Raw genomic sequence first — 19,265 nt, 5'->3', positions numbered from 1 at the left:
TGTGTCCCCTCCCTTGTATAAAAAAAGGATGGGGAGAACCCAGCTTCCAATCCATACTTGGCCAGAACAGTCACTTTCTCTTTACCTATAGCCTACATTGCAGGGTGGTTGTTAGGAAGGAAGAGAGCAATGGGCATTGCTTTTTCGTCATTGGACACAAATGAAATCATACCTGCACCCGGCTTAAACTTTGGTTGTCCTTACTAGCGACAAAGAGCGTTTTCAGAGATTTTTTGATTGGTTGGCCTGATGAGTTGGCTTTCCCCCTTCCTAGTGATACTGGCTCACCCTTCCTCACCACTTGCAGCGAGGCCTTTTTTTTTTAATTAAAAGGTGCAAGCAGAGCAGGCAGCCGCAAGCGCATGCTGGGCGACAGGTCCCAAAGTTAGCAACGCCGTCCCTGGTGGGGGACGCAGCCCCGCTCTGCCCCCTCCCCTTCCCCTCCGCCTGTGGCTGGGCTGAACTCAGCAAGGAAAGAATGTCTTCTGGGGCCTGGAACTAATCGGGCTTCATGTTTCCTGCCTGAAGTCACCAGGCAAGACGGTTTGCAGAACTGCCTGCCCTGGCCTCTGCAGCCAGCTCTGGCCGTGGCCTGCTGTTAAGACATGGCTCTTTCCCCTAGCACCTCTTTTCAAAACTGAGATGTCTGAGGAGCTGACAGCGGCCCCAAACCAGGCCAAGTAGGCACCAGAGCCATGTCTCACCATGGGCTTCAAAAAAATCCCCACGAAACACCCCTTGGTTTCCAGACTGCAGGAGCCCCGGGGGTGGGGGCAGCCCTACTGGCTCAGGAGATGGCGGCCATGCCCACAAACACCATCTCGCTGCTTTTTGCGTGCCAATTGGGTTAAAAGGAAATGTTTCTGGCTCAGGGCCAGGCTGTGCAAGGCTCCTTCAATGCTCAGGCGAAAAGGGTGCGGTTGCATTAAAAGCAGGTGTCTCCTCCGCTGACTTTTGTTTCTCAGCCCTTTGCTGCACCGGGAAGAAAGCGCAAGTCTACTTTTCCACCAGCAAGCACAAGGGGCTCAGCCAGGCATGAGGAACTCTGGCCCTCCAGGTGCTGTTCGCCTCAAACTCCCCATCAGTGGCCATGGGGATTGTAGTCTAACAGCTGGAAGGCCTGATAGGTTTGCCACCCGTGAGCTACGCTGATTTCTCATTAAGGCCTTGGCAGATTTTTTTCTTTAATGGGGGTGGTGGCTTACTTTCACACAGACACACATTTTCCTGCTTTCCTTTATTGGCTGATGCAAGGAAGAAGCTCACTTACAAAGCCTTTTTTGCATGCCAAGAAAGGAAATAGAATCGTTAACAGACTAAGTGATTCTGCCATAACACTTTATGGAGTGCTGGGTATAACCCTCCCCACATCCTAGGTGATTATTTTATTTGGGGCATTAAAAAAGAAACACCTTCTTGTCCTTATAGCCAAGACACAAGGCTTGGGAGTATGCGGTGAGAATTACACCAAAATCAGGGTGTGGGAATCTGAGCAGTGCTTTCTGTGTGTGGTAGTCGGGGTGCCCTGCGAAACATGATTCTTTGTTCCTCCACAGCACAATGATGTCACATACAGAACCTGTTCCATTGGCATCACTTTTGTAGATGGGAAAATTAGGCACAAATGCGAGTTTTTGATTCTTTTTAAAGCACACCATACATAGTCTCAACTGTTCCTCTTGATGCCGAGTAAGAGGCTGGAGAATGCTCTTTGCAAAAGGCACCCTGTACGCCTCAATCTCTCGGTCATGGAGGACAAGTGCCTCAGAGCAGGCTATACCCATCCATTTACCATGGATTTTGACAGCTACACCCGCAACTCCTGTTCTTTCCACAGCAGAGAATACCGGCAGGATCCCAGTGATGTTCACACTTTGCCGTTTCACTGGGGGAGAACACCCTATCTCAGCTTTACGCTCAGCAGTGCAAACTTGTTATCTCACTTTGTCACCGCGTTCCACACGCTTGCAACTTCCTTTCTTGTTGATCCGAGTCCTGGTGTCCTTAAACAAACCCAACTTTTACTACACTTTCTTTCGCAGCTTGGCTTCCGGATCCCTGGGGCTCTTGGGGAGTGGCAGCTATCATCAGCCCAGGAAAAAGCCCAGAATTCCTAGCAGTATTCCAAAGGGATTCTGGGATGCATCGCCCCAAGCAAAGGCACGCAGCGCACAATTGTCTCCAGAGCTCACTTTCATTTGGCAGCGGGACAGGATCGGAGCTGAGGGCAGCACAAGGGTCCAGGTTAAGCCAGACCAAAGATGGAAAGGTTTGGGGTGTGGCAGCTGGGACCCAACCACTGCCTGTCCCCGCTGCCAGCCACACATGTAACACAAAACTTCTGTACTCTATGAGTCTTGCCCTTTCCTGGATAGACACGCATAGGAAGCTGCCTTCTACTGAGTCAGACCATTGGTCTACGTAGCTCAGTACTGCCTGGCTGCAGCTGAACTCTCCAGGGTTTTAGGCAGGGGGTCTCTCCTAGCTCTACCTGGAGATGCCGGGGATTGAACCTCGGACCGTGTGCATGCCACGCAGATGCTCTTCCACGGAGCTACGGCAGCTTCCCCCCGAGATGGGGAAACAGTGGCCTTCCGGCCGGACCTGCACTAAAACTCCCGCCATCTCCAACTCTACTGGCTGGAACTGACCTAATGGCTCCAACATCGTCTGGAAGGCCACAGGCTGCCCATCTCTAGCCAAACTAGCAAGCATTTCACTCAGTATTATCTATACAGGAAGTTGCCTTCTACAGAGTCACACCATCTAGGCTCAGTATTGTCTACCCGGACTGGCAGAAGATCTCCAGGGTTTTAGGCAGGGAGTCGAGGATCAAACCTAGGACAGTCGGCATGCAAAGCGGGATGCTCTGCAGCTGAGCTACGGTCCTTCTACGTCTACGATGGCTGGCAGTAGCACTCCAGAGTTTCAGGCTGAGAGGGGGTTGCTCTGCAACGGAGTTACGGTTCCCTCTCCAACAGGTAAAACCTGCTCCCACCTTCCACTGTCATTACCAGCAAGCAAAGGCGCTGGCTGGGACAGCTCACCTGACAGGAGGCATCCTCCTTGGAGCAACACAGGCAGAACGGCAGAATGCACATGGCTGAACAGAAATGGCAGTTGGCTGCATTTCAGGGGAGACACCCAAACAGAGACAGAAAGCAGGCAGAAGTGGCAGCTTTGGCAACAAGGGAGCCAGAAAGGTGGTGGGTGGCGAGCAGAGATACTGCAAGAGGAGGTGGGAAAGAAGGAAAGCAGGGGATTGAAGGCAGGTGGAGAGGGGAAAGCGGGTGAGAAGCTTTATCCCAGAGGGGGAAGAACAGAAGGGGCAGGAGTTGGTATGGAAGAGATCTGGAGGCTAAGGAAGCTCCAGTGGCAGGATTCAGGGTGTAGAGAAGCAATTCAACAAAGCAAGGGACCCAGGACAACTCTGGTCTGTGCTTTTATTTGGCCCATCAACGTCAACAAGTCCTGAGTCCATTAAGATTACCTCCCCTCCCCACGTGCCCCCTCTCCCAAAGAGATGTCGCTACAGTTCCTGCCGTCGCTCAATCTTCAGCAGCTCCACTTCAAAGATTAGGGTTGCGCCACCTGGCACAGAGGAAGAGGGTTAGGTTAGAGGACAACCTTCAGCAGGGGCCAGAGAGCCTCTTGAGGTCTTGACAGGCCCACAGTTGACGGCCTAGAGCTTTCCTTTGGCAGAAGGACTGGATCAGATTTCAGGCAGAGCAAGGCCCCATGTTAAGCCAGACCCACGAGAGGAGAACTGGCTTCCAACTCTTTCCGTGTTCATATCCTGGCGTTCAAACTGACCAGCGGGGAGAATGGGGGATTAAGAATGAAGCACGTCATATCAACACTTCACTCAGGGTGGGTCAGATGTGCCTTGCTGGGGAGGGGAGGGAGCCCCCAATTCACAATCCGCAGTGGGACTGATCTTGAGGGGAAAAGGAACGGGGTACAAGACTTACCTGGGATCTTGGGTGGTGCACCCCGGTCCCCGTAACCTGCGAGCAAAGGGAAGAAGCGGCAAAGTCACCCAAGAGATCAACAAGTTCTACAACAGTGCAGGGTAGCCATTCACCACCCCTACTGCTGTGAGCTAGGCTCTCAACCCCCAAAACTTGACTTCTTCCACACTCCCATCCCAAATGTCGGCTTCTCACCCAGCTCAGAGGGAATCACCAGCTTCCTCTTCTCCCCCTCGCACATCCTACAAAGACCAAAGAAATGCAATAGATTCAGTTACCAACCAAATACATGGCGTTCCTGCGTTTTGTTCTTTAGAAAAAACAAAAACCTTGAGGGCTAGAATCTTAACTGTAAAATAATTATCTTTAGGCTCAGGGCAGCTAATGATATAGAAACCATATACAACTGAAAAACAGCCGCAATATAACATGCTAAGAACATACAGAAACACCAGGATAAATTTATCACGCTGATGAACCAGATGCTTCAATAAATAAATAGAGCCAGAACAGATGCATTTTCAAAAGGCGGTTAAAGATTGTTAAAGGGGATGCCAGACAGATCTCCTGGGTGCCACTACAGAGAGTGCTCTCTCCCTGCGTTCTCGCCAAAGGTGCTTCAAATACAGGCAGAATACACAAGAGAGCCTTCCCTGTGGTTAAAAGCAGGTTATGAATTTATCTGCTCTTTATTAAAATAAACCAAGCTTCAGGAAACTGACCATGGGAAAGGCTTTCCAGCATCCTTTTGAGAAAGAAAGCTCAACAGGCAGAAATGCAGGAAGCTGCCTTCTACCAAGTTAGACCACGGGGTACATCTAGCTCTGTACTGTCCGCACTGACTGGCAGCGCCTCTCCGGGATTTCAGACAGGGTCCTTTCCCAGCCCTACCTGGAGATGCCATCGGGGACTGAACCAGGGACCTTCTGCATGCAAAGTGCCCAGCTACAACCCTTCTCCAAAGAGTGAAAGCCCATGCTTGACTTACCATGGGAGAAATCCCACCCCTGTACTCCCCCTGCCCGGATGCTTCAAAACCAGCAACCACGCTGAAGCCATGACGGCCACCAGATCCCCAACCGAGAGGAAGAGTTTACCCAAGCAGGCCCTGATCCCAGCCTTTAATGACTTGTCCAGTCCCCAAGGAGAAGATAAACGGCTGATCGCGAGCCAGGCTGCTATCAAACTCCGTCCCATCTTCCAGCTTTCCCTGTGAGAGTGCAGGGAATGGAAGTTAAAAGGGATGCAAGCCAGCGAGCCAGGACTTCTTTAAACAACCAAGATGCTGTGCTTATTTTCCCAAAATAAAAGGTTCCTGGCTGCTGGATCAGGCTCATCTTCCTGTTTTCACAGTGGCCAACTGGATACCTGGGGCCTTCTGCATGCAAACCAGTTGTTCTACTACTGAGCTACACCTTAACTTGTGAGAGAGAATGCCACAGTTTTGTCTATGCACTATAACATACCCCCTCAGCACCAGCAGTAGGCATCTTCTGGCCCTCCAGATATTGCAGGACTACAACTCCTATCATCCTGGTTGATGCTGATCCGTGACAGGGCCATGTCAGTGGTGGCTCCCTGTTTGTGGAATGCTCCCAGTGAGGTGTGTCCGTCTCCATCACTATTAACTTTCAGGAGGCATCTGAAAATACCCGTTTACCCAAACTGTACTTTGGAATATTTTAAACTATGTTTTACAATATTTTTAATTGCAGTTGCATTCTGGAATGTTTTGAACTGTTTTAGTATGTTTTTCTTTTTCTTGTTAAATTGCTTTCCTTACGTTTGCTGTCCTGGGCTCCTTCAGGAGGAAGGGCAGGATATAAATTCAAATAATAATAATCATCACTGGCCATGTTGGCTGCGGCTGATGAGTTTGACAAACTCTCCATCCCTGTCCTACACAAAGAAGAAATTTCAGGGTGTTTCAGCCATGCTCCCTTGCTGACTAAGCGCAGCTTCACACATGTACGTCTATCACTTGATGATTCGCAGCAGTGGGAAGTGACTCATAAGAACATAACAGCAGCCCTGCTGGATCAGATCAAAGGCCCTGTCAAGCCAAACATCCTGTTTCCTACAATGGCCAACCGGATGCCTATCTGGAAATCCACAAGGCTACCTCATGCTGTGGTCTTCTAGAACATGGAGGTTTTATTTACCCATCATGGTTAATAGCCGTCAACAGAGCTCTTCTAGGAAATTGTCTCACTGCCAGGCATGTGTCTCATCAAAGATACACTGCCTCCAAATGTGGAGGTTCTATTTAGCCATCATGGTTAATAGCCATTGATATATCTCCTCCAGGCATTTGCCTCATTTCCCTTCAAAGCCATCACTACCTCTTTTGGCCACAAGTTCCACAAATTTACCATGCGCTATGTGAGAGCCAGTGTGGTGTAGTGGTTAAGATGTTGGACTACGACCTGGGAGACCAGGGTTCGAATCCCCACATAGCCATGAAGCTCCCTGGGTGACCTTGGGCCAGTCACTGCCTCTCAGCCTCATGAAAACCCTATTCATAGGGTCGCCATAAGTCAGAATCGACTTGGCAAAGAGCACCTTCTTTGAACTATCCTGAACCTCCTGCCAGCCATTTTCATTGGATGGCCCCGAGTTCTAGCACGATGCCAGAGAGAGAGAGAGAGAGAAATCCGTTTCTTTTTCTCCACATGGTGCATGATTTTGCAAGCCTCTTAGCCCAGGGATGGGGGGAACCCATAGCCTACCACATGGGGAGGATTGTTTTCAATGGGGGGTTATTTTCATTTATTTGAGAGCCAGTGTGGTGTAGTGGCTAGAGTGTTGGACTATGACCTGGGAGACCGGTGTTCGAATCCCCACACAGCCACGGAGCTCACTGGATGACCTTGGGCCAGTCACTGCCTCTCAGCCTCAGAGGGAGGCAATGGTAAACCCCCTCTGAATACCGCTTACCATGAAAACCCTATTCATAGGGTCGCCATAAGTCAGGATTGACTTGAAGGCAGTCCAGTTCCATTTTATTTTCATTTATTTGGCATATTGATTTGGTTTATTTATTTGGGTGATTATTTTCATTTATTGGGGAAATGATTTGGTTTATATATTTATTTAAAATATAAACCCATTCCAACAAGATAAAGAGCAGAAGAAGCATCCTTAAAAGCAGTTAAATATCAACAGCTATCAACAGCTACTAGTCAGGAATCTCATGGCAACTGCTTGATACCCTCCAGGAAGAGAGGCAGGATGTGCCTCCAAGTTCCCATTTGCTAGGGAATAGTAGTGAGAGACGGCTATTGCCTTCATGTCCAGCTTCCCAGAGGCATCGGGTTACATCAGTTTCCCTGCTGGATCAGGCCAAGGACCATCGTCTAGCCCAGCATCCTGTTCTCACCGTCCACCTGAGTGCAACAGTGCTCTTCCCACTTACAAGTCCCAGCAACTGCTATTCAGAGGCATGCTGGTTGGCTGCTATGGGAAACATGGTCCTAGACTAGATAGGCCTTTGTTCTGATCCAGCAGGGTTCTTCTTTGGTTGGGGAGAGGTCTGGAAATTGCGGGGAAGGAATGAGGTCACGCTACACATGTCTGGAGCCAAATGAAACCAAATCTTCCCCACAAAGGTTCTTTCCCTGATCACCCAATCCAGCATGCAACTTGCCACCGAACACTACGCTCATCAAGCCAGGAACAAGCATGTGAGGGTCAGCAAGGGTGCATGGCTGAAGAAAACGACTGAGCAAGGGAAAGGCAACATGAAGTACTGGGTGCAGACTTCAGCTTCTTTAGGAATCTCACTTTAAAAAAAAACTACATGTCTAGTCCATATAGTCACAAAGATTCACTTGGAAACCCATTGGAAACTCCTTGCGAAATCTCAAGAATTGATGGATTAAGATTGCTGAATTAAGATTTCAAGGAGTATACGGTTCTACAAGAAACTGTGTATGTGTTTAATTTATATAGGTTTAACGAATTTGCCTTTTTCTGATCATGTGTATCACTTTGGCGGAGAATTCTGTTTTCTTGCTTTCTTTTTTTAAGCCTTGAACTTAGGTCACCCACAGGTTATCTGCCTTTCAGAAATAAACCCAACCACCCAGCTAGCATCCACACACACACCCATTTTGGCAGGAGCTGTTGACTCTTACCTCTCTTAGGTCAGGGATGGAGAACCTCTGCGGGATCCCAAAGCTTGTTGGACTCCAATTCCCATCAGCCCCAGCTACTACGGTGAATGGTCAAGGATGATGGGAGTTGTAGTCTAGTGACATGCAGATGGCCTGATAGGTTCTCTACCCTGGCATAAAATAAGGCCACAGCTATATAAACCTAATTCCAGGGAATCTAACAGCACCTTTAAAGTGACTGTCTACATCAGCAAGTGGGGAACCTGCGGCCTTCCAGACGCTGATGGACTCCAATTCCCACCAGCCCCAAAGGCCAGGGACGATGGGAGTTGTAGTCTAGCAACCCCTGTGGGGGGCACAGCTTCCCCATCCCTGCTTTAGGTTCCAATTCATCCTTTGAACCTGGCACAAATACCTTTGCCCCCAGCCTGTCCCAGAGGCCTCTGGGAAAGACTCCTGCAGCCTCCCAAATCTCAAGGTGTCTGGCCAACATCGCCCTGCCCCGCCCCACCCCTCCTGCTGCGCTCACCGTGTAATGCATGTGGAGCACATCCCCCTTGCGGGACTTGATGGGGCAGTTGTCCACCCGCTTCTTGACGCCAATCTGCAGCTTCCGTTTGCCTTCTGTGCTCAGTGCCGGCGAGCAGAGCACCCACAGCGCCAGGGCAAGCAGCGTCGCTCCCTGGCTCACCTGCATCGCAGAAGGCCCTGGAAGGGCACAGAATGGTAAGGAGGGGAAAGCTGACCGGGGTGAATCTCCTACCGCCATCACTATCCTTAACCTTTGCGACCACAGTGTTACGAGGAAGGCCAAAGCCGACAGGGCTGCGTTGCAATGCTACCTTCCCGGCAGCAGCGTTGCTGCCACTTACTGGGAGGTCGAGGGCAGGGGGCAAGACAACAGGGAAGTCAGGGGTGTCCTAGTGCACCAGCGGGAGCAACAGTGTGCCTGCAAAGCCCCGTCCTCTCCAATGTCTTGCTCCTCCAGGTAAGAAGCACTGACTCTGCGGCCATTAAGCTAGCGTTGTGGGGTGTTCCTCCAGGCAAGCTACTTCAGCACAAAGGGATTGGTTGAAGAGCTACATGTTCCACATTCTACCCTCGTACGTACAAGACAAGGGAAGAATGGGGAAGATCTCCAGTCCCCCCACACAACTACACACCCAGAACTCAGGCTCTACTCCATACAGCTTCACCTCTCAGCCCTACACTGCCATGGCAGATTTCTTTATCCTGCTATCCAACACGAATTTCACAAACAGGGTTTTTTTGCCGCTTCCCATGTCAGTGCAATGACAACCCTCCAACCAACACTGCACGTTCTCATGCTTGTAGAAAACACCCCTGTCCAGCCACCTCTCGCCCAGCTGTCTCCATCCTGGTGGGCCTCCACATGCTGTTGGGACTCAAACACCCATAACCTATTACCATTGGCCACGCTGGCTGGGGTGGATGGGAGCTAGCATCCAACAACATTCGGAAGACACCAGGCTGGTGAAGACAGCTCTAATATATGGGAAGCCATGATCCCCTGGGAGGACAGATGCTCTTCTGCTCTCTGCTGCAATCAGCAACATACATTTGTAAGGGTAAAGAAAAAGAACTGTTTTCTATCACACCTTGACATTAACTTTTCAGAGGGTGCCTGCCAAATCTCTGCTGGAAGAGTATTCAATAACGTGGGGCTGGCATTACATGCCTGATTTCTGGCTGAGGCCAGTTGGGCCTCTGTAACACAGGGGACAACTAACAGCGCTCTCTCAGGTGATCTCAGTGATCGGGATGAGATATAAAGGTCGAGGTGGTCCTTAAGATGTCCTGGACCCAACTTTTCAAGGCTTTGAATCAACACTTAACAGAAATTATGGCTTTCTTCCACACTACACTGCAGGGGTCCCTAACAGACCAGACCCTCTAAGAACACTTTTCTGCTACTCCCCCCCCCCGGCCCCACTGATTTTGGTGGCAAACCTCTCTGTCTTGCCCAGCACCCAGATGGGAATGCAAATCACCCCACTCCATTTATCAGATTGATCATTTGATGAGTGTGGGAGAGGTAGTCGTCCTGCTTTTCAGCTGATCTCCATAGCTGATCTGTGTCTGTGTCTGTGTGCAGGGTAGCCAAACACACTTTTGGCCACACTCATCACTGGCATGCAGAGAGTTGGCCAAGGCCCACAAGCCAAAAATTGTTAGACATCCCTACAATAAAGTTTCTGCATTACTGTTATGCAGAAAGGGCTTTAGCTCAGTGGTAGGGCATCTGCTTTGCATGCAGAAGGTCCCAGGTTCGATCCCTGGCCTCTCCATGTTTGAAAGCCTGTACAGCTGCTGCCAGTCAGTGTAGACAGTACTGAGCTAGATTGACTGAATGGTCCACCTCAGTATAAGGCAGCTTCCTGTGTTCCTAAATATTACTGTCCCTTTAAGAATGGTAGAACGTTTGAATGTAAGTCAGCTTTAAACTGACATGTCTGCCTTACTTTTCCCAGCTCCAACTCTGTATCTGACAAAGGAGGTTGTCACCTACTTGAGCTTATGCCATTTTGTAACAAAAAGGATCTTCAGAAGTCAGTCTCAGCGCAACATCATACACATTTATTTCCCTTTATAAGACTAACATGGCTTTCACATTATAGCTTTAACGATATAAAGTTATAAAATTCACAGGAAGATACACGCCTGTCTATTTTTTTTTAAAAGCCCTACATTTCTAGGGACTACAATTTGTATTCTAAATCTCAGCCTTCCAGACAGTTCCCAGGTGCCAGGCCAGCCAGGCTCGTAAGAAGTTGATCCTGCTGCAAAATAATGTAATTATGTTCTCAATTCTGTACAGGGCTGGCTCCTAAACATTTGATGCTAGAAATCTGACACCCAGGAAAAAGAAACCAAATGCACATTTATAAGATGGGGAATACTTGGCTCAGCAATACTACATGGATCTTGGGATTGTTGTTGATCACAAGCTGAATATGAGCCAACAGTGTGATGTGGCTGCAAAAAAGGCAAATGCTATTTTAGGCTGCATTAACAGAAGTATAGTTTCCAAATTGTGTGAAGTATTGGTTCCCCTCTATTCGGCGCTGTTTAGGCCTCAACTTGAATACTGCGTCCAATTCTGGACACCACACTTTAAGAAGGATGCAGAAAAACTGGAACAGGTTCAGAGAAGGGCAACGAGAATGATCAGGGAACTAGAAACAAAGCCCTATGAGGAGAGACTGAAAGAACTGGGCATACTTAGCCTTGAGAAGAAAAGAAGGGAGATATGATACCACTGTACAAGTACATGAAAGACTGCCACACAGAGGGGGGCCAGGATCTCTTCTTGATTGTCCCAGAGTGCAGGACACGGAATAATGGGCTCAAGTTACAGGAAGCCGGATTTCAACTGAACAACTTCCTAACTGTTAGAACGATACAATGGAACCAATGGCCTAGAGAGGTGGTGGGCTCTCCAACACTGGATGCATTCCAGCGGCAGCTGGACAGCCACCTGTTAGGTATGCTTTAATTTGGATCCCTGAACTGAGCAGAGGGTCGGACTTGATGGCCTTATAGGCCCATTCCAACCCCAAGATTCTATGACATATTCCTACCCCCGGCCCTACCGGAAGCCTCCCCCCATGAATGCCAACCCTTGCCCACCAATAATTCATGCAGATTCAGCATGCCTGCCACAACCACCCACATCCCCAGCTGTCCTACCCAGGCATGCAACAGCGCGCGCTTCATTCAGGTCCCCCTGGGTAGCCTCCGGACCCCGACTTACCCTTGCGGCCGGAGGTGCCTTGGACTCCGCTTCCCTCCCCTGCTGGCAGCAGCAGCAGCCACCCCAGGCCAGATTCTCTCAAGGGTACTGTCCAGCAAGATCTCCCTGAGCCACCCTCCCTCCTTTACTGCCCAGCCCTCTAGACAGGATCTCCCACATTTGAAATCCCTCGTTTCTAACCTTTTCCCCTCAAAGATGAGCCTAACTTTTCCTCTTCCTCCCCCCCTCCCAGGTGCGGTATCTCCCTCCCCCAACCCATGCCCCCAAATAACACCCCTCCCCTAAAATACCCCATAGCCTCCCTCACCTTGCCCACCTTTCCTAGGACCCTTCTTACGGAAGGTCCAAACCCTGGTCTCTTCCACTTCATCCTCTTCGTTACAATTTGTCACCTTGGCCCAGACCCACATTATCCCAGCCCCAGAGGGATCCCTCACCTTGTGCACCCAGACGTCCCCAGGCCCCCCACCAACAGGGGCTGGCTTCTCTCGGGGGATCCAGACCTGGTTACGTTCTGGAGAACAACCAACCCCCCCAGATTTGGGTTTCCACTCTCCCTGTTTACTTGGGGGGCAGGCTCCCCCTTGCAACCAAGGTAGCCCCGTCCTATTGGAGGCCCTGGCTGGCTTGCGGGGCACCCAGACCTGCCCAGAAGCCTCCACAGGGTCCCGATACCACTCTTTCTGGACCCAAACAGCAGCCCCTCTCACAGGGTCCCGCTTGGGGCCCACATGCTCCAGGATGCCCCCAGAGCAGCTGCGGCTGACTCCCCGTGCTGGGACCTCAAATTCCTCATCGCCTCTTCCTCTGACCACCGCAGGGACCCCTGCCCCCAACTCCCAAGCCTCCCTGCAAGAGAGCTGGGTCCCTACCTCCTTAGGGGCGCTCCCTTTCGCTACCACAGCCAAGCAAGACTCACAAGCCCCCCCACACCAAGAGGCTCTTTTCTCTTGCCCTGACGCCTGACGGCTCCCCAAACCACCAGGGCCAGGCTCTGGGTGGTCCAGACCCTCCAAGCCTCCACTGCCTGGGGGGACCCCACACCCACTAGGACCCTGTTTTCCTCTCCTTACTTCTGCAGCGTGGCTCTGCCCCACAGTTGTCCTCACGTGATCCTGCCCCTCTTGGGCCTCCCCCATGGCTGGGGTCTCGGCCGTCTGGGGGGTCCCCCCATTACCAAGGAGCCCCCACCTTGGACCCCAGGACACCTGGGTCCCTACGTCCCTAAGCTTCACCTTCCGAGACCCCTGGGTTGCAAGCTCCCCCTCTTTCCCAGGCGCCCCCCACTTGGGGGCGCAGGACACCTGGGTCCCTTCAGGCATGCTGGCCCCTCCCACCTTCCTCCAGCCCACTTCCTGGGGCTGCCCCACATCTAGCCCCCCAGGCTGCTGCTGCCGCCCCTCACCCTGGCCAAATCTCCTAGGCACACCCCTTCCCTGTCCCCCCCTCTCCTCAGGACCCCCCATCTGCCCCTTCTCACCTCTCCTTTCCTCAACGGATATCACCCCCCCTCTGCGCATGCGCGCTCCGCAACACCGATGGGCTTAAAACTGAGGAAGCAGCCGTGGAGGCCGCCATGTTTTCCCCTCGCTGGCGGGTAAACCTCCGCGCCACGTGATCAGCGTGTGGTATCACGTGACAGTCACCGTACTATTCTATTCAATGAACGACCGGCGATCCCATACCTCTTCTTTTTCTTCCTCTCAGACACGAAGAAAAACCGGAGAGAGAGAGAGAGAGAGAGAAGGGTTTTAAAAAACATTACAAATTATAACGGCTTTCGCTTGCACATGACTAGGATGAGGGTGAGGTGCCACTTCCGGTCTGAGCCGAGCCATATGAGCTAGAGCAGGCGTGGCTACGTGTGAGCGCGCCCCCTGGTGTTGGGATAGAAGAAGCGGTCGTCCTGCCTCTCTGGAAGTTCTCTCGTCTTTGTCACGTGGCGCTCCTGAGGCTGTTAGTGAAATACAGATTTTTTAAAAAAAAATACGTATTTTTAAAAGGGTTTTTTTTAATCATTTTTCTTCCACGCCACAGGTTATAAAACCCACATTTCAGTTAAGCTCCCAAAGTGGGTAACAATAAATATAGATACTTAAATTTATGGCTTGTAATGCGCTTGATATTTGTTTATCTAAAATTTATGGCTTGTAATGCACTTGATATTTGTTTATCTAAAATTTATTCTCAGCATTTATATCGTGCCTTTCTAACAAATGCTCAGGGCAGCTTTACATCAAGATAAGCAATACATAATTTTGTTTAAAATTATACAGTGAAAAGTACAACAATCAGCCTACCTTTATGCAGCCCTCAGCCTCATTTCAAAAGTCCTCCTCAAGCAATTATTTAGACTAGGCTTTGCCAACCTGGTGCCCTCCAGAAGGTTTGGATTACAACTCCCATCAGCCCCAGCTGCGGCTGATGGAAGTTGTAGTTCAAAGCATCTGGGGAGGCCCACATGGGTGAAGGCTGGTTTAGATCTCTGGCAAGACCGGTTTGTCCCTCCCCCACCAGTCTAGCTTTTTGGCCCTGTCCCTGGCCACCACTACCACCATGTGGCCCCCTTGCACACATTACCATCACCCCGAGGAAATGCGGCCCTTGAAATATAAGAGGTTGCCCACCCCTGCTTTATGGATTTCTTCCTTCTGTGGATTTCACATGGGAGCGCCACTTGGCACCGTAACCAGGTGTTATTGGACCACAACTCCCGTCAGCCTCAGCCAGCATTGCCAATGGTCAGGAAAGATGGGAATTGTGGTCCAACAACATCTGGTGGCCCACTAGTTGGGAAAGGCTGGTAGGGGGAAATTCACTATCAAAGCTTACAATACTTACCTCGGAGCAACTCCCATTGAATACTGTGGGACTTCCTTCCAAGGAAACGCCCATTCATTTTTTCACAATATGGTGCATGAACACCATCTGAGTTATGCAGAACTCTCCCTCATGCTGAATGTTGGAAAAAAATTAAAAGAAAAGATGATCTCCCTGGAACAAAATATATTTTTTTCTTTTTCAAAATATCCTGCTGAAGAAAAATTCTGTGTAGGAGCATTTTGTATAGTAAAAATGATACGCCTGTGGTTTGTGAACCTTGATTGGTCCTAATAAAGGTTCGACACAATTGACCTTTTACTGTTGGTACAAAGAAAAGTACAACTGACTTGATTATCAATAAGAAAATAAAATACCCAGATGATCCTACGTGTGACATTCCGTGATATTTTCCACTTCTGTTTCTAATTAACTCTTTCAATGTGCAAAATTGTGCTTGCTCTCCCAACAGCCACTTTTTCAGAGTCAGGACACCATTGTACCCATTTTGCAGGTTGGGATCGTGGAGGCTGAGCAAGAATTCAAGGTCTGAGACCACCCAAGTGAACCCATCTTAGAAAACTTCAACGTATTTAGAAGCCAACCCTCAAAATGTCTTATCCAATAGACCAGAGAGGATCTTACTCTGCCCCTTGACCGATAAAACCCTATGACCACTTAAGCAGCTGTGGGGAGCCTTTGGCCCTCCAGATGTTACTGAACTGCTGGGGCTGATGGGAGCGGTAGTTCAGCAATATCTGGAGGGCCAAAGGTTCCCCACACCTGGCTTTGAAATTTTGATGATTAGGCAATATATAAATCCTGTTAAATACATAAAAATAAAATCCCAGCAGCTCCTTGATTATAGGCCCGTGAGACCTGGTACAAGGCTTTGATCCTTACAACCCTGGTTCCATTATCCTTTGTAAACTGACCTCCTGGGCCACATAATCTGACGTGGTATTTTGACCCATCCACATACATTCAATTCATGACACCCACAGAAAGCCCCCCCTTCGCATAACCTCCTTGACCTTTAGAATTATGTGGAAAAGAATAACCCTTTGTGGCCTGATCTCTTATCACCCCTCGTTTTCCAAGTATGCAACTATGTGAAGTTCTGGCCACCACACACACAAAAAGGATATTGTAGAGCTGGAAAAACTACAGAAAGGGCCAATTAAAATGATCAAGAGGATGAAGGAAATCCTCTCTAAGCAAAGATTTCAACGTTTGGGAACATTTAAACCTTAGTTTAGAAAAAAAAGGCAAGTAAGGAAGGGATATGACAGAGGAGTATAAAATTATGCTTAGTGTGCAAAAAGTGGATAGAAATATGTTTCCCTCTTTCATAAAACTAAATCCCAGGATCATCTAGTTTTCACATAGTGTGTATTTGAATGATGGGATTCGCTCCCACAAGAGGCAGTAATAGCCACCAATTGGGATGGCTGTAAAAGAGGATTAGACAAATTCATGGGTAAGGCTATCAAAGGCCACTACTAGCCACAATGGCTATGTTCTACTTCCACTGTTAAAGGTGGTATGCCTCTGCATACCAGTTGCTGCAAACCACAGGAGGAGAGAATGTTGTTGCACTCATGTCCTGTCAGCATGTGGTCCCTCAAATGTTGCCCAGAAGGGAATGTGGTCCTTGGGCCGAAAAACATTCCTCACCCTGAGTTAAAGGCTCTCTGCTCTTGTCCAATAAAGGCCCCTACTCAAGACCTTGGAAGACTGCTGCACATCACAGCCAGGCAGCAAGGTTGAGCTCCGTGCATGATTTGCACGGCATGCAGAAAACTCAAGTGAGCCAAAGAGCATGTTACAGGGGAAGGCAGTAAAGAAAGCAAAACCACACTCAAATACTAAGAGCTACTCAGACAAGTCTGATTGGTGGATCAGTTTCCAAACCAACCACATGATCAGTGGTTTGAAGAGTAAATAGTTTGGATTCTCCCTCTTTAGATAAGAACAGCGGGTGACAGAAGGTGGAGAGGTGATGCCCGTCACTTTCCTCTCCGGCTTTCTGCAGTGCTCGGCTATTGCACTCATGTACTGCTTGTGGGCCTTTGGCCAACAACTCCACAGCATGTGGCCGTATCCAGCCACTGGTAGCCCCTTGGCATCTCAGCTGAGCATGGAAGCAAAGTAACCACCAACTGGCATACAGAACCAGCTTCCCACCAAAGAAGCAAATGCTCCTTCCCACTGTGATGTGGGATGCCAGTGCCCCCTGCAGGACATGTTGGGTCCTCAGATAACAGGGACTCTAAAGAGCTGTAGGAGGTGCCCTTGCAGGAGACAGGTGACTTGCCTTACAGGGCTGTTGTGTGGACTGTAGAGGAAAGGGCTGTGTCCACAAGTAACAATAAGGTTTCTGGCTTATTGTGGTTTGCCACAACTGAGCAATGTGCTGGTGTGCACTGTCCAGTTGCTCCCACTTTGCTCCTTCCCTGGCATGAGCCTTGGCTTCTTCATTTGTCCAAACCAAGGATCCATTGCTTAAGCATGATTAGCAACCAGTGACGGCCGGTACCTCCATGTCAGTGAGTCAATGGAATCCGCTCCAGGTTCTGGCCGAGATTGGACAGCTGCTTGAAACCTCAAACCAAAACCCAGAGCGGATTCCACTGCCCCACTGACATGGAGTCACAGCTCCTTGAAAGCTTGGACTAAAATCCGGAGAGGATTCCACTGCCCCACTGACATGCCGCCACTGTTAGCCACTATGGTTTATCAAGGAGCAACAAACTGCAATACTTAATTTCTTCAGACATAACAGGAAGGCAAATCTTCCTGGTTTGTTTCATCCCACTCGCACCACAATATTAAGAACATCCAGATATTAAGATCAGTGGAGCATGCCTGTGGGCTAGTGGTGGGTGGGGCCAGAGGCAAAAGTGGGTGGGACAACAAATGCAAATTTCACCTGTGTAGCTCCACCTAGTTTCTGCCCACTCTCACACACCCCTTTCCGTCCTCCATCCAGGCAAGCAAGAGGCATGAGCGGAGTTCAGGGACACATCCCAGCCAGGCAAAAAAAGGAGAATGTGAAGTGGGGCAGTGAGGGGTGTGGCCTGGGGAGAAGGAGTGTGGTTGAGGAGGGACTGTGGCCTCAGAAGAATCCCGAGGGCCTGATATCTGGCCCCCAGGCATGAGGTTTCCCACGCCTGCTTGGAGTGAAGATATATGCCACTTGGGACTGTGACCGTTCTCATGTATATAAATAGGGAAAGGCAGAACACCTGCTTTGCATGCAGAAGGTCCCAGGATCAATCCCCGGCATCTCCCTATAAAAAGGGATCAGGTAGAAGGCAACTGGTTAAACAGCCTCACACCTTGGAGAGCTGCTGCCAGTTGGGACAGACTATCCTGGCCTAGATTGTCACAGTCTAATCTGGTATCAGGCAAGACGCCTATAAAGCATGGGACTTACTTCTGAATGGGACTACAATCCCACACACACTGGCTTTGGAACACATCCCACTGAAGTGAATAGGGCTTCCTCCAGAGTGCACACATACAGGCATTTTCTCCCTATGTCAGGCACATTTAGGAACTGAGGACTCTGTCTTATACTGAGTCAGACCATTGGTCCATCCAGCTCTGTATTCTGGGTTTCAGAGAGGGAATCTTTCCCAGCCCCACCTGGAGATGCCCAGGATTGAACCCGAGCCCTTTTGCATGCAAGGCAGATGCTCCATCACTGAGCTATTATTTATTGCATTTGTATAGCCGAGGCTCTCTGGGCGGTTTACAACAATTAAAAACATTAAAAACAAATATACACATTTAAAACACATTTTTTAAAAAAGCAATTTAAAAACACATGCTAAAATGCCTGGGAGAAGAGGAAAGTCTTGACCTGGCGCCGAAAAGATAACAGTGTTGGCGCCAGGCGCACCTCGTCAAAACAATCATTCCATAATTTGGGGGCCACCACTGAGAAGGCCGTCTCCCTTGTTGCCAGACTCCCAGCTTCCCTCGGAGTAGGCACCCGGATGAGGGCCTTAGTGTACAGGTGGGTTCATGTCGGGAGAGGCGTTCCATCAGGTATTGTGGTCCCAAGGCGTGTAAGGCTTTATAGGTTAAAACCAGCACCTTGAATTGAGCTCGGAAACATACAGGCAGCCAATGCAAGCGGGCCAGAATCGGTTTTATATGTTCGAACCGTCTGGTCCCTTATACCAATCTGGCTGCTGCATTTTGCACAAGCTGCAGCTTCCGAACCGTCTTCAAAGGCAGCCCCACGTAGAGCGCATTGCAGTAATCTAGCTTGGAGGTTACCAGAGCATGGACAACTGCAGCCAGGTTCTCCCTGTCCAGATAGGGACGTACGTAGTTGGGCCACCAACCAAAGTTGGTAGAAGGCACTCTGTGCCACCGAGGCTACTTGAACCTCAAGTGACAGAGATGATTCTAGGAGAACCCCCAAGCTATGAACCTGCTCCTTCAGGGGGAATGCAACCCCATCCAGGACAGGTTGGACATCCACCATCGGGTCAGAAGAACCACCCACTAGCAGCATCTCAGTCTTGTCTGGATTCAGCCTCAGTTTATCACCCCTCATCCAGCCCATTG

General features: G+C 49.8%; 2 protein-coding genes across 3 annotated transcripts; both read right to left on the bottom strand.

Annotated features, from left to right (window-relative positions):
- Positions 1-3,426: 3,426 nt before the first annotated feature.
- On the bottom strand, positions 3,427-13,665 carry FKBP2 (FKBP prolyl isomerase 2). Of its 2 annotated transcripts, none has more exons than XM_061606495.1 (6): positions 13,547-13,665; positions 8,616-8,794; positions 5,069-5,181; positions 4,167-4,213; positions 3,972-4,007; positions 3,427-3,591 (listed from the first exon to the last, which is right to left on the bottom strand). In XM_061606495.1, the coding sequence occupies exons 2-6, from the start codon at positions 8,781-8,783 to the stop codon at positions 3,530-3,532; spliced, it is 426 nt and encodes a 141-aa protein (XP_061462479.1). In that variant the 5' UTR covers positions 8,784-8,794; positions 13,547-13,665; the 3' UTR covers positions 3,427-3,529. The 2 variants fall into 2 exon arrangements, with proteins under 2 accessions (XP_061462479.1, XP_061462478.1); XM_061606494.1 differs by lacking the exon at positions 13,547-13,665 and adding an exon at positions 13,342-13,448.
- On the bottom strand, positions 12,143-13,266 carry LOC133375141 (collagen alpha-1(I) chain). The gene has a single exon (XM_061606705.1). It carries the CDS (start codon positions 13,181-13,183, stop codon positions 12,143-12,145), a length of 1,041 nt encoding a protein of 346 aa, XP_061462689.1. The 5' UTR covers positions 13,184-13,266.
- Positions 13,666-19,265: the final 5,600 nt, after the last annotated feature.

The sequence above is a fragment of the Rhineura floridana genome, chromosome 22, assembly GCF_030035675.1.
Source record: "Rhineura floridana isolate rRhiFlo1 chromosome 22, rRhiFlo1.hap2, whole genome shotgun sequence".
NCBI lineage: Eukaryota > Metazoa > Chordata > Lepidosauria > Squamata > Rhineuridae > Rhineura > Rhineura floridana.
The sequence above is the reverse complement of the archived record's forward strand: the minus strand, read 5'-3'. Positions and strand labels throughout refer to the sequence as shown.

Excerpts from the sequence above, each read along its gene's own strand:
- LOC133375141 (XM_061606705.1), bottom strand. The coding sequence starts at position 13,183 with ATGCCTGAAGGGACCCAGGTGTCCTGCGCCCCCAAGTGGGGGGCGCCT.
- FKBP2 (XM_061606494.1), bottom strand. The coding sequence starts at position 13,381 with ATGCGCAGAGGGGGGGTGATATCCGTTGAGGAAAGGAGAG. Across the intron at positions 8,795-13,341 it reads ATCCGTTGAGGAAAGGAGAG|GGCCTTCTGCGATGCAGGTG; the intron begins GTGAGAAGGGGC and ends GTGCCCTTCCAG. Across the intron at positions 4,008-4,166 it reads GGTGATTCCCTCTGAGCTGG|GTTACGGGGACCGGGGTGCA; the intron begins GTGAGAAGCCGA and ends CTTTGCTCGCAG.